This window comes from Sporothrix brasiliensis (genome assembly GCF_000820605.1).
Source record: "Sporothrix brasiliensis 5110 chromosome Unknown Cont20, whole genome shotgun sequence".
In the NCBI taxonomy this organism is placed as follows: domain Eukaryota; kingdom Fungi; phylum Ascomycota; class Sordariomycetes; order Ophiostomatales; family Ophiostomataceae; genus Sporothrix; species Sporothrix brasiliensis.
This window is the reverse complement of record NW_024467139.1, coordinates 4,226,691-4,244,218: the sequence shown is the minus strand read 5'-3', so window position 1 is coordinate 4,244,218 and position 17,528 is coordinate 4,226,691. Positions and strand designations below refer to the sequence as shown.

At 49.4% G+C, this 17,528-nt stretch overlaps 2 protein-coding genes across 2 annotated transcripts; one reads left to right on the top strand and one right to left on the bottom strand.

Annotated features, from left to right (window-relative positions):
* Positions 1-5,071: 5,071 nt before the first annotated feature.
* Positions 5,072-6,155, bottom strand: SPBR_07521 (uncharacterized protein; the record flags this gene model as incomplete). Its single annotated transcript, XM_040765775.1, has 3 exons — positions 5,072-5,080; positions 5,145-5,963; positions 6,096-6,155. 3 exons carry the CDS (start codon positions 6,153-6,155, stop codon positions 5,072-5,074), a joined length of 888 nt encoding a protein of 295 aa, XP_040617131.1.
* A 7,937-nt stretch (positions 6,156-14,092) lies between these two features.
* SPBR_08983 (delta8-fatty-acid desaturase) lies at positions 14,093-15,439 on the top strand (the record flags this gene model as incomplete). Its single annotated transcript, XM_040767109.1, has 1 exon — positions 14,093-15,439. The coding sequence occupies one exon, from the start codon at positions 14,093-14,095 to the stop codon at positions 15,437-15,439; it is 1,347 nt and encodes a 448-aa protein (XP_040617130.1).
* Positions 15,440-17,528: the final 2,089 nt, after the last annotated feature.

Sequence of the window (17,528 nt, the reverse complement as noted above, 5' to 3'; positions counted from 1 at the left end):
GAACGAGTGAAGGGCGACGCTGGTCGCCTGAGCCGGTGGATTTGGAGGTTATGTTGAAGCGATAGGCTATCTCGTGAATAATCTTGCGTGCGTGTGCATCCATAGGAGCCAATGTTATACTGGCCATCATATGTTAGTCATGAACAATTGTGAGCTGAGAATGCTACATACACGTACTTGTGCTCAGACCCGAGTAAGAAGTACCGAAATTCAGTCTTTATGTCGTCGAGGTTCATGCCATTTGGATACTTGACACGGGGGTCATTCGGGTTTGAAAATTTTCCCAGGAGGCCTTGAGCCCTCAGCTCCTCTCGAGCTATTTTTCGATCCCTTTTCCGTTGCCGGTCTTTTTGCCATGATGCTTGCAGGCTATTTTTCAATTCCAAGTCAGATAATTCTACCTCCAATCTGTCACGATTGCCAGCCCAACCAGTAACCTCGAGCTGTTCAAACGCATCCGCGACAGCTTCGGCACTGGGATAAGATCCATGAGATGCTGGAAACCTTTTCGTGAGATCGTACTTCGCCAGGGCTGGCGGGTTTAAAATAGGTGATCCTTTTGGGAGCTTGGGTCGCTTGCTGACTCGTCGATATTTCGTCGACGAGCCAACAGCGGCTGGGGTAGCGTCTAGGAGAATCGAGTCCTCTTCACCTAGGCCCATTCCCTCTTGCTTCGCTAACAGCCTGGAAAGTTGCTCATCGTCCGAGTCTGTTGTAAGCTGCCACGCATCATCAGAGGCACTATTATCGGCGTTGTTGTTGGTGTTATCTCGTGCGCCTCCCCGTTTCGGGGTTCGCCGGCTGTACTTTCCGACATCATCTTGCGCTACTCCACTCGAAGTAATACCGCCGCCACTGTCGTTGTCATTGCCGTTACCGCTATTGTCCCCGCCGTTGCCGTTGCTCGCAATATCAACGACGATGTCGTTGTCATACCCTCCTAGTTCTCGGTGATTTGCTGTGAGTTGCCGGACCATGTCCGCCATGTCCTCGGTAGACATATTTTGAATATAGTCGCTGACAGCAGCATCGGTACCGCATTCATCACCCGAACCAGAGATAAGCAGATCGAAGTCACCGGGTGGGGAGACGCTAGGATGGGTTGTTGGCAGCGTTGCTAAGGTACTATGCTCTGAGGCTGGTAGAGATTCGCGGAACTCTTTTTGAAAGTTCGGCTGGATACCATTTTGGGAACCTCTTCCCTTGAAAAGGATTACTTCATCGCTAGAGTCTGAACTACAATCTTCTTCGGTTTGCAATGTCGTCGACGGGGCCCCGAAAGTGTCTCCTTCTCGCAACATCTGGGGAGAACACGTGGCTTGCGCTGAAATTTCGCAGACTTTACCGGAGGGTTTTATCTCGTCCGGAAGGATTGCGTTGGTTGGCGCTTTGGACATGGTTGGGTCGCCAGGTACATCTATTTCGGTTAATGGTTCGACGAATCCACCGCTGATGAATGTGACAGGTCGACCCCGTAGGCTCGCGTTCTCGTCCCAATGAGATATCTTGTTTCTTGTATTCAAGGCTAATTGTTGCATAGAAGTGCCTATTGATATTTGTTATTGCTTCTGAAACTGCCATACGACTGTGAATGGGAGTCAACTTACCTGAAGGTGACGGGTCGCCGAACGTAGAGACGGCGTCCCATTTTCGGGTTGGCTGCTGCTCACCTCGGTCGTGGCTGGAAGGTTTTTTCGAAAAAGCGCTACCAGTGCCAGCAGTCGCACCGGCAGCGCGGAAATGAGGTTCTTTCTTTCCAAGTGCGCCCCTTTTATGTCTTGTCATCGTCGATAATTTGAACTTAACAGAGCGCCGGGTTCCTTCTTTTTGTCGTATTCAAGTATCGATGTTTGTCGTCCGTACGGGGATAATGGCATATACACACACGGAGAATTGTTACAACGGCCATATATTTCGACAGATAATCTTCTACGATTACACTAGCGAGAACTGACTACAGAATACGAATTACATAAATAGCGGGGATTAACTTTCGTACCATACAGTACGTATTTTGGCTTGGCGTTTTTGCACGGTGTGGCGGATATTTTTAGGCGTCAGAGCAACGAGTCACACGTCATTATTTCTCAGTCTGTGTGTGGACAGGCTCTGATCATCTGCCTGGCTCCGTTTCAACCAAAGCTTGACTTTTAACGCGACGAAATGACAACAAACTTGATTTGCCTATTTCTGCTACGCTTGATCATTTTGACTTACGGACGACGTTCTGTAGCCACTTTCCTCCATCCCCTTCCTCTCCAACATCTCATCCAACACCTTACTATCCGACTACCAACAGTAGTGTTTATACTGGATAAGATCTGACGATCCCACGTCTTCCATGGTATGACTTGAAGCCGGATTAGCTAACTTTAAATTGTTCCTGCTTCGGCGTCTCCTTCTTTCTTTGCTTATTTCTTTCTTCCTTGGAAAGCATGGATGTCGCCGTCGCCGCAGGAGCAGATCTAGGCCGCTATGGCCGCCGCATCATGAAATTGCTGTGGGACCCGGAGCCGACGAATGATATTATAGCGAACCAGCCAGTTTGGTGCCTTGGGCGCTCCTACTCACTGGAAACAAATAGAGGCGGCGATAAAGGTTCTTTCCAGATCGATGGGCCATCTAAGCCACTGACGACTAAATCTGCAAACACGGAACCAGTAGCATCTCAACTACTCATCTCGAACTCGGATACCTCTATCGATTGCGCCTTGGACAGGTCTGGTTCATCGCTAGCGTATGAAAAGGAGGGGCCGGAACTTGGAGGCTGGCCAGCCGCGTTCCTAGAAGACTTTGAATCGCGATTTTGGATGACATATCGCTCTGGTTTTGAGAATATCCCACTTTCAACCGATCCAAAATCTACGGCAGCCTGGTCGTTCACTATCCGGTTAAAAAGTCTCGGTGACCAAAGCGGATTCTCTTCGGACAGTGGGTGGGGTTGCATGATCCGATCGGGCCAGAGCCTACTAGCGAACTCTCTGTCCATGTGGAAGCTGGGACGGGGTGAGTTGTTCAAGTGATTCCACGAAGTTTTCCGTATGTCAGCCCATTCCACCGTTTTCCTCAAACTAACATATATCATTAGACTGGCGGTCGAGTGACGGGGGCCCCGGAGAGCGCGAAATCATCTCCATGTTTGCAGATGACCCTCGAGCTCCCTTTTCTATTCACAGATTCGTGGACCACGGCGCTTCTGCGTGTGGCAAGTACCCCGGGGAATGGTTTGGTCCGTCTGCTACAGCGCGGTGCATCCAGTACGCAATCCGCGTCTTCCTCGTCCCCTTTGTGCACTCGATGATCTCGTTTGTATGCTGATTTTCACGTGCCGCTCAGGGCATTAGCAAATTCGTACCCTGGATCCCTCCGGGTATACACAACCGGCGACTTCCCCGATGTCTACGAAGATGGCTTCTTGAAGGTTGCAAGGACTGGACCTGGCGGTGCCTTCCATCCGACTTTGATCCTGGTGGGCACAAGATTAGGGGTGGATAAAACGAACACGGTTTATTGGGAGGCACTTACATCTGCCTTGCAGATGCCACAGTCTGTGGGAATTGCAGGGTGAGTACAGAACACCCAGCTCAAGATGTCAGATGGTTTTGATCAAGCTAACGTTTCTTATAATAGGGGCCGTCCCTCTTCTTCGCACTATTTTGTCGGTTCTCAGAGGTCGACTGATGACCAGGGATCATATTTATTTTACCTTGACCCCCATCATACACGAGATGCCCTTGCATACCATGCGGATCCGACGGAGTACACTCAAGAAGAGCTGAGCTCCTGTCATACAAAACGACTTCGGCGACTACACATCCGCGAGATGGATCCCAGCATGCTGATTGGTTTCCTTATTAAGGACGAGGATGACTGGGACAGTTGGAAAAGCTCAATCAAGCATGTGCAAGGAAGAGCCATTGTTACCGTGTCTAACTATGATTCAAGTGGCGATCTAGCATTCGGCAGGGAAGGCGCAATCGAAGAAGTTGAAACACTCAGCGACGATGATATGGATACTGCGTTGGCGTTATAGGATATATTTTGAGCGCCACTGGGATTGTCTTACTTTGGTATTTGCTTTGGCTTCGGCCATAGGATATTGGTGTATTTTGGGAGTTGTGGGTTAATTTCGACAAGTTTGTCTATCACTCATCCGAATTGGGGCCTATGGTATGTTCTCTGCTACTGTTTGAAAAGTTCGACAGGATGAACGCTTGACATCAATATAATGTTTGCGCGCGAAGATTGTTTGCGAACTTCGATGGCAAAGCCTGTACTTGTTGTAGAGGTGGTTTTGGTTGGTAAATCTGGTCCAAAACGGTACAAAATCATCGCGTACGTATACATATACTACCTAATTATGTAAGTGACATCTTACCCTTGAGCGAAGGTCATCCATCTCATTCTTCGTAAATTTTAACCTTGGCGGCATACTGTCGTATCCTACTCACAACTCGCTCCTTAATAGTGTCGCCGTGCCCGGCCGCGACTTTCAAAATCAGTTCATTGAGCATTTGTCTGCCTAAAATGTCGACGTGGTCGGCCGTGTTAGGTCCCCCTCGGGGATTAAACCTTTCTGGCTCGTGTGGCATCTCGACAACCGTGATTTTGGCACCTGCTGGGTTATATCGTTGGAGCTTCCAGCCCTGGTTGCACATATACCCCGTGCTCAAAAGGTTAACAGTACCATCACCTTCACCCATGACAACACCATGATCAATCATTTCTCCTTGCGTCAAGGTGGTATCAATGGTGATGCTTAGCTTGGTTGTAGGGAGAGGATCTGGTGAGCGATAGTAGTATGAGCGTTCAGTAGGCTTTCCAACGCCGTAGAAACAGTAAATTTTGAGGCTTGGCGCACGTGGAAGCCGCGTTTCCAATGGGTTGATCCATTTCCGCGGATCTCTTTCATTCTTTTCGACCTCTTCAGAAGTTTGGGCAACCCCATGGGAGTAACTAGACCGAATTTTCTCTCGGTACCAGTCCTGTGAGGTGTTGAAGAGGTAGTCTAAGGCGCCATTGACAGTCAAATTGTGTAACGGAACGGTCCAGTTATCGCTCCCTCGAAAATTTAGCAGCGCTGCAAAGCTCTGTTCTTGGCCGGGCAGGTCGTCCGGAGCACCATCTCCGATGCTACCCCATACGGCATCACCGCCCATCGGAAGCATCGAAGAAATGCCAGGCATAGCACGGAAGATGTCAGCTCGCTCCTCCTTGCTAAGAAATTTTTCCAGGCCATAGACCGCAAAGGAATTTAGCTGGGCAGTGTCACGCATCTCCCCGGACAGCACTGCAGTCAGGTCCTTCACAGCACCCAACATGCAACCGCTCACGTTGATCCAAGAGTCCACATACTTTTCAACCCAGTCGTCACCACCTCGGCCCCCAAGACGCGATTCAACCCAGTGGAAAAAGTAGAAGAGAACTTGGCTACCCATGCTGTGAGACACGAGAACCACCTTTCGATCTGACGTGGCGGCAGCCATTTCGATGTGCATCTTTAGTCGTGTGAAGTACTGGTCTCTCACTTCGAGATTTGCGTATGAGAGTCGCCAGTCGTAAGCTGCTGTGAACGAGTTTGTTGGGTCGTAACCCAGAGACGCAAGGTTCTCAAAAATCTTGTTCCAAATCCAGTATCCCGTAATGAAGAAGTCCGTGGCATCAAAGCCCTGTGCCGCACGCATTCTGTAGCCTGCCGGATCCAGACCAGTTTTTTTGTCGAGCATAATGTGCCTCTTCCAGTTCTCTTTGTCCAGTACAAGAGCGCGCATCATGCTCCAACTGCCCCAGAGCCTTTTTCTGAAATACTGCCGAGAGTCATTGGCTGTCCCCCAGGATTCTAAGCCGGTGGAGATAACACCAGGTATCATGATGACCGAGTGGTTGACACCTAGGCCTTCTGCTTTGACCTTTAAGCCTACGGAAAATGCATCCGAACTATCAAGAAAGTCGCGCTCGCCATTCTAGAGCGTTGCGTTCAAGAAAAAAAATTAGCGAGTTGCCATGGATATTTCCGAGAAGAAAAATTATAGGGCAAAGCGGAAACCTTGTGGCAGGGCTGGGAGGCCACTACTAATGACCTGCTAACAACTTACCACCAAGTCCCGCATGTCCGTCACCAGGCCTGCAGGAAGGACGTCAAAGAGGCTGTCCATCGTAAGCTCCCCGATTTCAGGAAAGTCGATAAGGTCGTTGCTTTTGGCAAAGAATCCAGCGGCAATAAGTCCGAATAGACTTCCAAGAAGGAATACAAGCGTATGACGTCGTTTCTTCCCAGTTCCGGACCTGTGAGACGCAGGGTGTGTGCGTGCTTTGTCCGACATATCGGGTGACCATCCATGCTCATTTATATCAGACGAGGTACCAGCCGAAAAAGTCGTGTCGTGGTTAACTTCATCCCTGTTTGCCTGGTTCGACTGCGCAGGCTGGCGGCCCCTTTTCCGAATGGCATTGGCCATGGCTCGGGGCACAGTTATAGGGGACAATCTTCCGAGTGTGTGATTTAGGAAGCGCAATAGCGTGCCTCGCCGTGCAAATGGGAAACGCGAGGTATCAGAAGAAGTCTCGAGTGAAGAGCCGAATTGCGAATGGGCGTCGCAGCTCCGAGCAGGAAGGCCTTGCAAGAACGTCGAATGTGCTGGATTATACGCGAACTATGCCATTGGTGTATGCCAGAATACCGGCCCTTTCGAGGTGAGTGGACAAATCGGCAAGGGTTACCGGGAGGGAGGCGGGTTGTTAAAAATATTACTCCATTTCTGTTTTCATTATGTGCTTGGTGATTCGGAGGTTGGCTCGTTGGTCCAGCAGCCGCGCGGAAGCAAGCTATGACGAAGGCTGCACTGAACGAGTTATTAGTCTAGTGGGGCAGGCAACAACGGCCGGGGTTGGGTGTGTAAACAAAAAAATAATCTATCAGTGCGCGTTGGTATTACGACGTAATACCGTCTGTAATGCCCCACCAGTTCCGAAGTGTTTTTCCACAAGCACGTGAATATACACCAGGCATGCCGTACATTTTATGTATCTCAAGGTGAAGGAACCAAGCAACCATTTACATTATCAACACAACAAAGCTCAAGGAATTGAAGTGAGGAGTCTCTTTCTGTTGGAATAGCGAGGTCGGCCAGTTCTGGTGAAACCCATTCGGCGTCAACCACTCAGCACCGACAGCATTTTTGATGGGGTCCCTCTTGTATCTTTGAGCACCCGCCAGCCCCATGCACATGCTCTTGATCATAGATGGCAATCTTATCTATAGCCTCAGGCATGGCAGCATCGGCACTCCAATACATCCGCTACGAACACAGCCTCGAGGAGCAGTATCTCCCCTCTATCCGGGCTCTTATATCGAGAGACCTTAGTGAGCCGTACAGTATCTATGTTTACCGCTACTTTTTACGCCAATGGAGCCACCTGTGTTTTATGGTAGTGCAAAGCCCCCTTCCCGTTCCAAAGTTGTGCCGAAAGCTGTCATCGTCACTAACTGTCCGCGCCACTGATGCAGGCCCTGAACCCGGCCGATTCTTCTCTCGTCGGTGTCGTCATCTGCAAACTGGAACCGCATGACTCAAATGGCCCATCAACATGCCGGGGCTACATCGCGATGTTGGCCGTTTCTGCAGCCAGTAGAGGCTATGGCGTGGCGACATCTCTTGTTAGACGGGCCATTGACGCTATGGCGGAACATAATGCGGATGAGGTGGTGTTAGAAACCGAAGAGTCAAATGCCTCTGCCATCCGCTTATACGAGAGGCTCGGCTTTTTCCGCTCGAAAAAACTCCATCGATACTATCTCAATGGAAACAGCGCTTATCGCCTCGTGCTCCCTTTGGTTGCTGTCCATACCGATTCCGCCCTGGATCTAGCTCTGGAAAACGATGGCTGATGCAGTGCCAATTTATATCCTACCCGAGGTCCACGAAACCCGGTAACATCCACCATCAGGCATGGGCGAACTTTTCGGATGGCCTTTAGCTGTGCCGCTTTGTCCTGTATAGCCTCGTATCCCGATCTGTTTGGTGTCACTTCGTGGCTGTATGGGAGCTTTCTGGGAGCAACCATGCGGCCCAACAACAATGGCTTCCATAATAGAGTCATTGGGAAGTACCTTCCAACATAGGTATCCTGCACGTGCATGGCGCTTGTCGTTGCATATGGTGTTCATTTCCTTTGGAACTCCTGTATGTCGTTATTGGACAAAGTGGAATGGGTGGTCATGGGTCTTTGCGCCGAGTGCGCGCTGGGGAACTGTTTCATAGTTGCATCTATGGCAAATAATCCTCAAGGCTGACCGAATAAGAGTCGCTACTATTCAAATTTCCATGTAACGTTGTTTGACTTCCCACAGGCAGAGAAGTTTATCGTAGAAGCTAGTGGAGACACACAGCAGTGACTGACGTTGTTGGAAGTCGCTACCGTAATTCATGCTCTTGTGTTCCTTAAATCGGGCCCGGACAATGACTTGGCATTTGCCAGGCGCATGACCGGTAATGTCAATCACAAGTGCACCTGCGTACATGCATGACGCTAGCACGCGCAATCCCCAGCATCCAGTTCCATCATTTGTTGTGTGGGAAACCAGTTTCAATCTCCAGACACCCCCACCTAGGCATTGCTCAGCGAGGCATGACACGCGACGAATTCCGCCAGTGGTTGCAGGGTCGAGGATCGAGTACACCCGTATGTGGTCGTCGTAACTTCCCGTCACCACGACGCGGCCACCGTCGGAACTCATAATGGGCGTAGGTAAAATTGCCGTCACGCCGGCGTTGTGCCCCATGAGCTTGCATATACCGGTGGGAAAGCCGGGTGAGACCTCACTGCCGTTTACTGGTTGTGGGCTTACAACGCATGTGTATTTCAGTAGGGAATCGTCGCTCCCTGAGTAAAGGGTGCTAATAAAACCACCATGCCCATTATTTGTTTCGTTATTGCTGCCATCCAGCGCTTGGAGGGGTACGAATACAGGCGGGGAGAACGCAACCGCCCAAGTTTCCAGGTCGTGTGTTATGGCGGGAATTTTGGAGACAACAGTTGATTGCTTGGTCGTGTTGGTGGCTATGATGTAAACCTCCCCGGATGATGTCGAGACGGCAATAATATTGGGTGTCGAGGGGTGCCAGGCGCATGCCAGGAATAAGGTGTCCTCTCCGACGCCATCAACTCTGGCTACACTGATAAGTTCCACGGTGCGTCCGCCAGGCGCCGAGGGCGTCAGTCGAAATATTGACAGGGACGCTGTGCTGGAAACCACGGCGAACACGTCTTGTTTGCCTTTCAGTTGTTGGAAATGGAGGTCTAGGATTGCCGATGGCTGTGCAACTGTTTCTATGCGGTGGCTGTTTGACGTTCGTCGTTCCGGCAGTTGCTCTTGTGGTTAGGTCCGTTGGAGCAAAATATGTTCTGAGGCACCCGTCCGCGGCCAGGACGCGTGTGCATAGGTGCCGCGGGGGGGGGGGGGGGGGTTATCCTTACATGGTCGTGTCTTCCAATCTAAATACCACGATGCTGCCATGGCGGTTCTGAGGCCGGGATACGTCGCCCTGCGCCCGTGCCTCGTCCTGTACAAGGTTATACGTGCCAACGCAGAAGTAGTCCGGATACCCTGGGCAGAATTCTATGCAGCTCGGGGGGAGGTCTAGCGTGTGAGACTCGATAGAGATCGAGGATTCCGTCATGTTTGCTGTTCACTTTGTCTGCCCTGCTTTTGTTCAGTTCCACCGGGTGTGGTAATTGGGCGACTTGGCTTGGCGGCTTTTATTTTTGGCGTAGGTAATTACAACATATTGTGGGTGTGTATTGGTTAGGCTGGTAACGTTCTTTAGTACGAAGAATCTCTCTAATCGTACTGTAAATTTCCCTATCTACACCGTAATTATTTGGTGAGTTTACGTAAGATTTCCAACCAACCAACCTTTAAGATAGAACTGACTACAGAATACGAATTACATAAATAGCGGGGATCGTACACATGTGCAAATAAAACTTCTGACGTAATCGTTTTAGTGCCTCTTTTCATATTTTTTCAAAAACGTTGCATCTGGCGATGTTGGTTATGAAACCGATTATGTTAAATGTTTTATTTGCACACATGTGCGGCGGCCAATTAGAAGCCATAGTTCATAACATGTAAGACTTTTTTCTTTATACACATACGTGCACCTATTGGGAGCCCTTTGAGATATCTTTCCTGACGAGACCGATACTAGGTTATAAAATCACGCTTTATATATATATTATATATATTATAATACTATAATCATGAAATGTTTTCTTTGTAGTTACAAGATTCGTTACATAGGCATGGTACGGATTGATATTAGACTAACAAAAGTGCGGTAGGATGTAGTTCCTCATGCATATTTATTGAACAGGTTTTTTTTGGTTTTTTTTCGTTTTTTTTTTTTTCAGTTTTTTTCAGTTTTTTTGCCCTTCTCGCGGGAGCCATGTGAAGGTTACGATCTGAATAGGGTGACCGCTCTTATTTATGTCCTGTCATCACCGGCTCTTGCTGATTTCAGTGCTTTATTCTCGTCACCTAGTCGCCTTCGTGTTAGGTGGTTGGCAGTCGGAGATGCCAACCAAACTGTGCTTGCAGTTCAAGGGAAGCGGGAATTGATAACTCTTATTTCATCGCCGTGGTGGGAGGGAGGTGGAAACAAAAGATAAAACAAGTGAATAAAATTAAAGGGACACGAAAAAAAAAAGCAAAGAAAGAAAGAAAATAAAATAAAAAGAATGTCCCATAAGAGAGTGTAATAGTTTCATGAATATTTCAAGTAAGAAAAAGCGCTAAAATGTTCGCGTGGGTAATTACGACGTACAAGCGACACCCACCAGGAAAAAACAGGCACCATCAAAACCAGCACATAAACCAACACAGCACGTCCCCCCAATACTACCCGCTAACACACTGCCGCGGTAGAGCCATACACACAGCGTGCTCATCCATCATCCAGCGTACTGCGACTAACCGATTCCACGGAGACCGGTAAATACCCAGTCGTGAAACTAAAGTGTTAGCCACGAGCATGGGCGGCCCCAGGAAGTCCGACTCCGGGTCTGATTCCGACCCCAACGGTAAACCCACAGATGTACTGTCAAAGTCACCAGGGAGATACAGCTCAGTTTTCCAGGAGTACTGACACCCAACTAAAGGAAAGCAGAAGACTGATCACGAGACCCAAGCAGAGAGCTCGGCTGCCTCGCGCAAGATAACCGCAAGACGAAAGAAGACGCATCCACACCACCCGCCAGCTGTGATGCAAAACATACAATCCCAGCAGCAACTCAACAATCCATTTACAGGCGTCCCGTACGCATGGCAGATCGACGAGAGCGTAGACGAGTTTATGGGCCGCCTGCCGTCCACCCGGATTGAAGCGACTGGGCATATACATTGTATTTACATACGCAACCCGCATGCCGGGTGAAAGGAAAAATTAGAGTGCGAAATTCGACTCATTCCCGGATGCGGCGATGAAGGACCGGAGGCGGAAACCGGCGTGCACATAGCGTTATTCGCAGTGGGGCCCAAAGAGAGACTGGGTATTCTCACTGCTTTCTTAGACGACCCAAAGAAGATGACCCTGCCCCAGGCAGCCACGCCATGAGATGCCCAATCTGCGAGACAGTCCACAGCCAGGGATATACTGGAACTCGCCGGAAACCTTGGTGTGACATGTGAGAAGGTGAGGGAACCCAAACAATCAACGGCCATCGGCAGCCGGGATACTGACGCATATCCAGTGGATGCTCTTCGTCGACACAGACAAGGTGGAGGGCGCGTGGAAGGCCGTGGCCTTAGCAACATACCAGGGCAAGCTTGGTATAGCTGCCAATATTGTTACCCGGCGCCCGGCAGCTGAAGGTTAGGGTAGTTCACTGTATGGCCGTCTAATATATATCTACACATCGGATTTTCGGGAACCAGTTGATACGAGCCGCGTCCTACTCCAACTCGAAACGTTAGGACTTGTTAAACGACACGGGGGACCAACTACACACTACACGTGTGGTGAATATCAGCCCCCAACGTCGCCCAAGAGGCAATGGCTTGATAGTTGGCTACTGACTATGGACACAATATCTGGCCGGGAAGACGCGTATATCTATCTGGGTATTGGTGCGACCAATCCTCGGGGGCTGCGAGCATCGCTTTTTTAGCTCGGGGGATATCTTTGTTCGTCTGGACCATGCAAAGAACACCCAGTAGCACGACGTATTTTATGCTCACAGTGACCTACACTGACAGCTATATAAACTTACTCCGTACAAGACGTAATTAAGTCGTGTAAAGTTTGGATGCTTATCCTGTCAGAGTACTGAGTCGGGGTAAGAGAGTCTGACCTGCTTAGATTAGATAAGCGGGCCTGTCAGGTGAGACTTCTGATTAGAAGCCTATACGCCCGTAGGGAAAAGGGGAGAAAGGGAGTACGGCAGAATAGATAGAACAAAAGGTAAGGCGCAGTCAAACAAGAAAAGAAGAGGTAGGTTGACCAGACCTTCGGTCAGAAGTCCGGTCGACAGCCGCTGAGTTCTCTGCCGACTGTCAGGCCATCCTGCAAAATGGCTGAGGATATGCTCAACTGACACGCTTCGCCATCCTTCTGGGGCTCGGAGTGACGGAGCGGAATAGAGGAACTGGGTCCGCTAGGGTAGGAGAGGCGGAGCAGAGCATTACGCTGTGTGCCCAGTGAGCATAATGCCATAAACCAACAGATCGGGCAACCGAAGCTCGACGGTTTTAACATATGTTTCGATCGAGGCACCCTATTTACACTATAGGGTTGATCCTATCTATCCGACACATAGCTCCATTAAATAATGGGGTTAATCACCGCCTTCAGCTGCAACAACTGGCACCCATGTTTATTTATGGACAGGGTCCGTGGAGTTTGTAAACCAGCGGATGTTGTTGCTGCACTCTCTTTAAGCTTGGCGTTAATGTCGTCTAGTGTGACCTTGTAGGCGGAGTCACTTCTCGGCTTTTAAGGCGAGAGGTAAAGATACGACCGTGTTGACTCTTGAATTTATCTAAATGCATTAGTAGTGTAAGATGCGTTGTTCTCACTGACTTCTACCGTCCTGCGTTTAGTGTTGGTCTGCCCCACACCGCAGGTATTTTACAGTGTGCTGGCCCACATAACAAGGGAAAACTCGCCTTGTATGTTTTCTCTGTTTGTGTTTGCTCCATAATTAAAGTCGTAATTCCGATTTATTTCGCATAGGAGCCCACCCCCTTTCGCCGAAAACACGAACAAACAAAGCTCGACACTCTTCTTCTCAACCGCTCGCCAACAACACGGACTTGTGGTGAATATGACCAACGTCAGTGTTCGCGCCACTACTTACACGATACCCACTGTGAAACCTTGCTTTCCAACAAACGCTTCGGACAGGCCAAAGCTGGCCTATTGCTAACTGCACACGAACGACCACCCCCTCGCTCACATTTTCTGCACCGTCCTCACTCGTAGGCTGCGGCGTTTCCTTCGGTGCCTGAGTCGCCCGCTGTATCACGGCTCTTTCAAACGACACCGCAATTTCCGACAATGGCTTCCCAAAAACCACGTGGTCGTACTGGCCGCTCTGCTTGCCCCGAGAGAGAATACCCGCTCATGTCTCGCGCGGAGATCGAGAGAATGATTGCACAGGGCCGAAGCCTTATTATAGTCAACCAGCATGTTCTGAGAGTGGATGCTTGGCTGCCGTACCACCCGGGTGGATCGAAGTCCATCATGCATATGGTCGGAAGGGATGCGACAGATGAAGTGAACTGGTTTGTTTCCTGTCAAATCACTAACGTCTTTTTGTCAAATATACTTCTGCTTTTAACAGGTACTTGCTAACCAGTTTATGTCGGGACAGTCTCCACTCCGAAGAAGCTCGCCAGAATATGGATAGATACAGGATTGGGAGAATAGAAGGCGTCTGGGAGAATTTTACACCACCTATACAAGGTGGCAGTTTCCAGGAACACGTCGGGATGGCAGCCACGACAGCTTCGATCGCTTCGACAGCATCCACAGTATTGACGGCCAGATGTTCCAGCAGTGGACCAAGCTCTCGGTCCACATCCCCACTTCCCATGTTTGACGACGAGGCCAACGGTGCTCCTTCGGACGACTGCGCGTACCCATACAAAGAAATACGAAGACGGGCTGGGCACCTGTCATTATCGCCCTCTACTGCGACGCCATCGTCTGCTTCACAGATTGAGGACTGCAACGACACTACAGGAGAAGTGAAAAAAAGCACGTGTAGGACGGCAACTGCATTTTTGGATGCGAAGACGAGGGATGAAATCCAGCTTGATCTCGAGAAATACCCGTCCCTTGACATGCGGACTCAGCAAAACGTGGTACTCAAATATCGTGAACTACACGACAAACTACGCGCAGCAGGTCTTTTTGACTGCAACTATACAGCGTATGCATGGGAAGTTCTACGTTACGTCACCCTTTTTGTATTGATGCTTGCGTTTTTGCGTTTCCGGTGGTATGCGACCAGCGCGGCCTGCCTGGGGGCTTTTTGGCACCAGCTGGTGTTCACAGCCCACGATGCTGGCCATATGGGGATCACGCACAATTTCCATGGAGACACGGTGATAGGCATTATCATTGCCGATTTCCTCGGCGGCCTCTCAATCTGCTGGTGGAAAGACAACCACAACGTGCACCACATTGTGACCAATTCGCCCGAACATGACCCCGACATTGAGCATATGCCTTTTTTGGCAGTGTCGCATCGATTGTTGCAGTCCCTGCGATCGACATATTATGACAAAGTCATGGAGTACGACACGGCTGCTCGATTTTTCCTGTCGATCCAAGCGTATTCCTATTATTTGATACTGTGCTTTGGTCGCTTCAACCTCTATCGTCTGTCTTGGCAGTACATTATACTCGGTCTTGGGCCGCAAAAGGGCCCGGCATGGTGGCATAGGTGGCTGGAAGCTGCCGGGCAGGTCTTCTTCTGGGCTTGGTTTGGGTATGGTATTGTGTACAAGAGCATCGATTCCAATTGGGGCCGCTTCGTTTTTGTCATGGTCAGTCACATGATGACGATGCCTCTGCATCTACAGATAACCCTGTCACACTTTGCTATGAGTACAGCAGACCTCGGTCCGCACGAGTCGTTTCCGCAGCGAATGCTACGAACGACAATGGACGTCGACTGCCCTCAGTGGCTCGATTTTTTTCACGGCGGGCTACAATTTCAGGCCATTCACCACCTGTACCCGCGCATGCCTCGGCACAACTTAAGGACGGCACAAAAAATGGTGCTAGACTTTTGTAACGAGGTCGGAATCCCTTACGCGCTATACGGGTTTATTGACGGCAACAAGGAGGTGATTGGGCGATTGGCGGACGTGTCAAAACAGGCTGCCATTCTAGCACAATGCCAGAAAGCGATTGCTGCTGGCACGGCCTAGGTTTAACACGGTCGAAGCATGCTGCACACGGAGAGAGGAGCCGGGGTCTGGGACGATAAAACACGAAGAGCGGTGTCGGTAAATAGAGGGACATGGTCGTACTCGACAACGGCTGAGTTGGCCCGTGGGAATCTGCTGTTAGTAAGACTATGTTAGACGGATGAAGTAGGGTAGATACATAGACTATTGAACTGTCTGTAATGATATGTTTTGTAAGTAAATTTATACCTTAAAAGCAATACCCTCACTTTATACCTTATGTACGAAGTAAATAAAAAACAAACCCATGGCCTTTCTACTTCGATTCGTAGAGATGGAGCCACGTGACTGCCCTATGGTCTGTTGCTGAGAGCCCAGAAAAAAGGACCGCGAGGCTAATGACAGGCTAAGCAAAGAGACATCCCAGCTGGACATCTCTTGCGTCCCGCACCGCCTCCTAGTCCTTTGTGTGCTCGACGGAGAATAGAGGGGAGATGGCGTGTCATACCTGTCCTGGGCATCCGACCCTTATCGACAACCTGGCTCGACTTACTAGGCCACATCCTTGAGTGCAACCCTGCGAGGTGTCACAAGAAATTACATACTAACGTGGTCGCCGTACGGAATACTAAAGTTTTAAAACACTCCTCTGTCCACCCCCTCCCCCTCCCCACCCCAAAGTCTATGAAACGTTGTCTACGAAAGGATGCTCTGTATAAATTTATAGTACAAGTTGCATGTCTTGGAGAACTGTTGGTCCTTAGTAGCTCTGTCGGCGCATTTTTTTCTCACAACGACGTACTCCGTAATTAGTCGAACGCCGTCTTTAACCTAGCGGCTCTGTCGCGTTTTAATTCAGGGTTGCGCTGAGGCACCAGTCGGTTAGCAAAACGTTAATATTTACGGTAATCAAATACATGTCAATGTTTTCTTCCTGAGTATCGTGCACCGTTTACGACGTATGCTTTAAATGTTAGACGTGTCGCGGGTCGTCGAAGTGTACTACTTTACTCTGTATTACAATTATAATCTCTTGAAATACTAGTTTTAAGTACGAGCAGCATGTTCGTCTACTGAAAGACACATCGCCGGCGGAAAATATGGGATTTTGTTTCAGAAGTTATGGTAATTTTCTCACAAGTGGTGAGCTCTACTCCCACTAGTTATAGGTGGTCGTCTGATAAGCCACAGGTACTCTGTTGTACCCCGCAAACCCTTAAAAGCGCCGCGTGTCCTGCTACGGCAACCTATCAGGATGCATCAACACTTTACCATAGCCTGGACCAGAGACAGGGTTTAAAGGGTTGATACTCAGCTGCATCATATGCTGCGCTAGTTCGGGGTGGTTAGTGATAGTGGGGGCTCGGTCTGTGTTAATTGGTCCACGCAGCATTCTTGCCACCCCCTTGGTCACCATCTCCCATCGCCCGTGTGGCCTGGCCTGTGCCCCTCCTTTGGCGTGCTCGGCTCCCTTCCCTCGGGTCCAGGCTCGTGGCTCGCTAGAAATATTCCGTAGAGGAGAAGGTATAAGTTCTAAGACGTGCGGTATTACGTCGTATTACCATTCTGGATACCTTACCTCGGAGGGTGCCGTCAAGAACTTGTACAAGCGTGAAGGAACGGGCCCAACGAGGCGGTCAAGTGTACCAATCGACGATTACTAAGTAATATAACACAGTTAGTTTTACGAGGTAAAGTGTTATCTCCATGTTTCGTTATTTCCAGTCGTTCAGGGCAACTCTCCCCTGAAAATGTTTTCCACAAACTAGAAATGTTAGTACACACCACCAAATAACGTGTGAAGCACTAACAGGTTCAGTTTTTAGAAAAATTTTCAAGAAAACCACGAAGAAGAAGGCATTTTGACAGAGTTCGCCTTCTTCGTTACGTCGTCGCACGAGCGATTCTATCGCCGACGACTCTCTCCTTTTACGACAAGTAAAGAAGAAGTAATTACCTTTACTTTTTTTACTTTTAAGATTACGAACCCGTCGTCCGGTCCGATAACCCTTCCTTACGTCGGTATTACGACGTGTAACCTACGACGTTAAGATTAAAGACTTAAGAGAGAGATTATTCTAAAAAACTGGGTTAAAACGAGAGACCGACT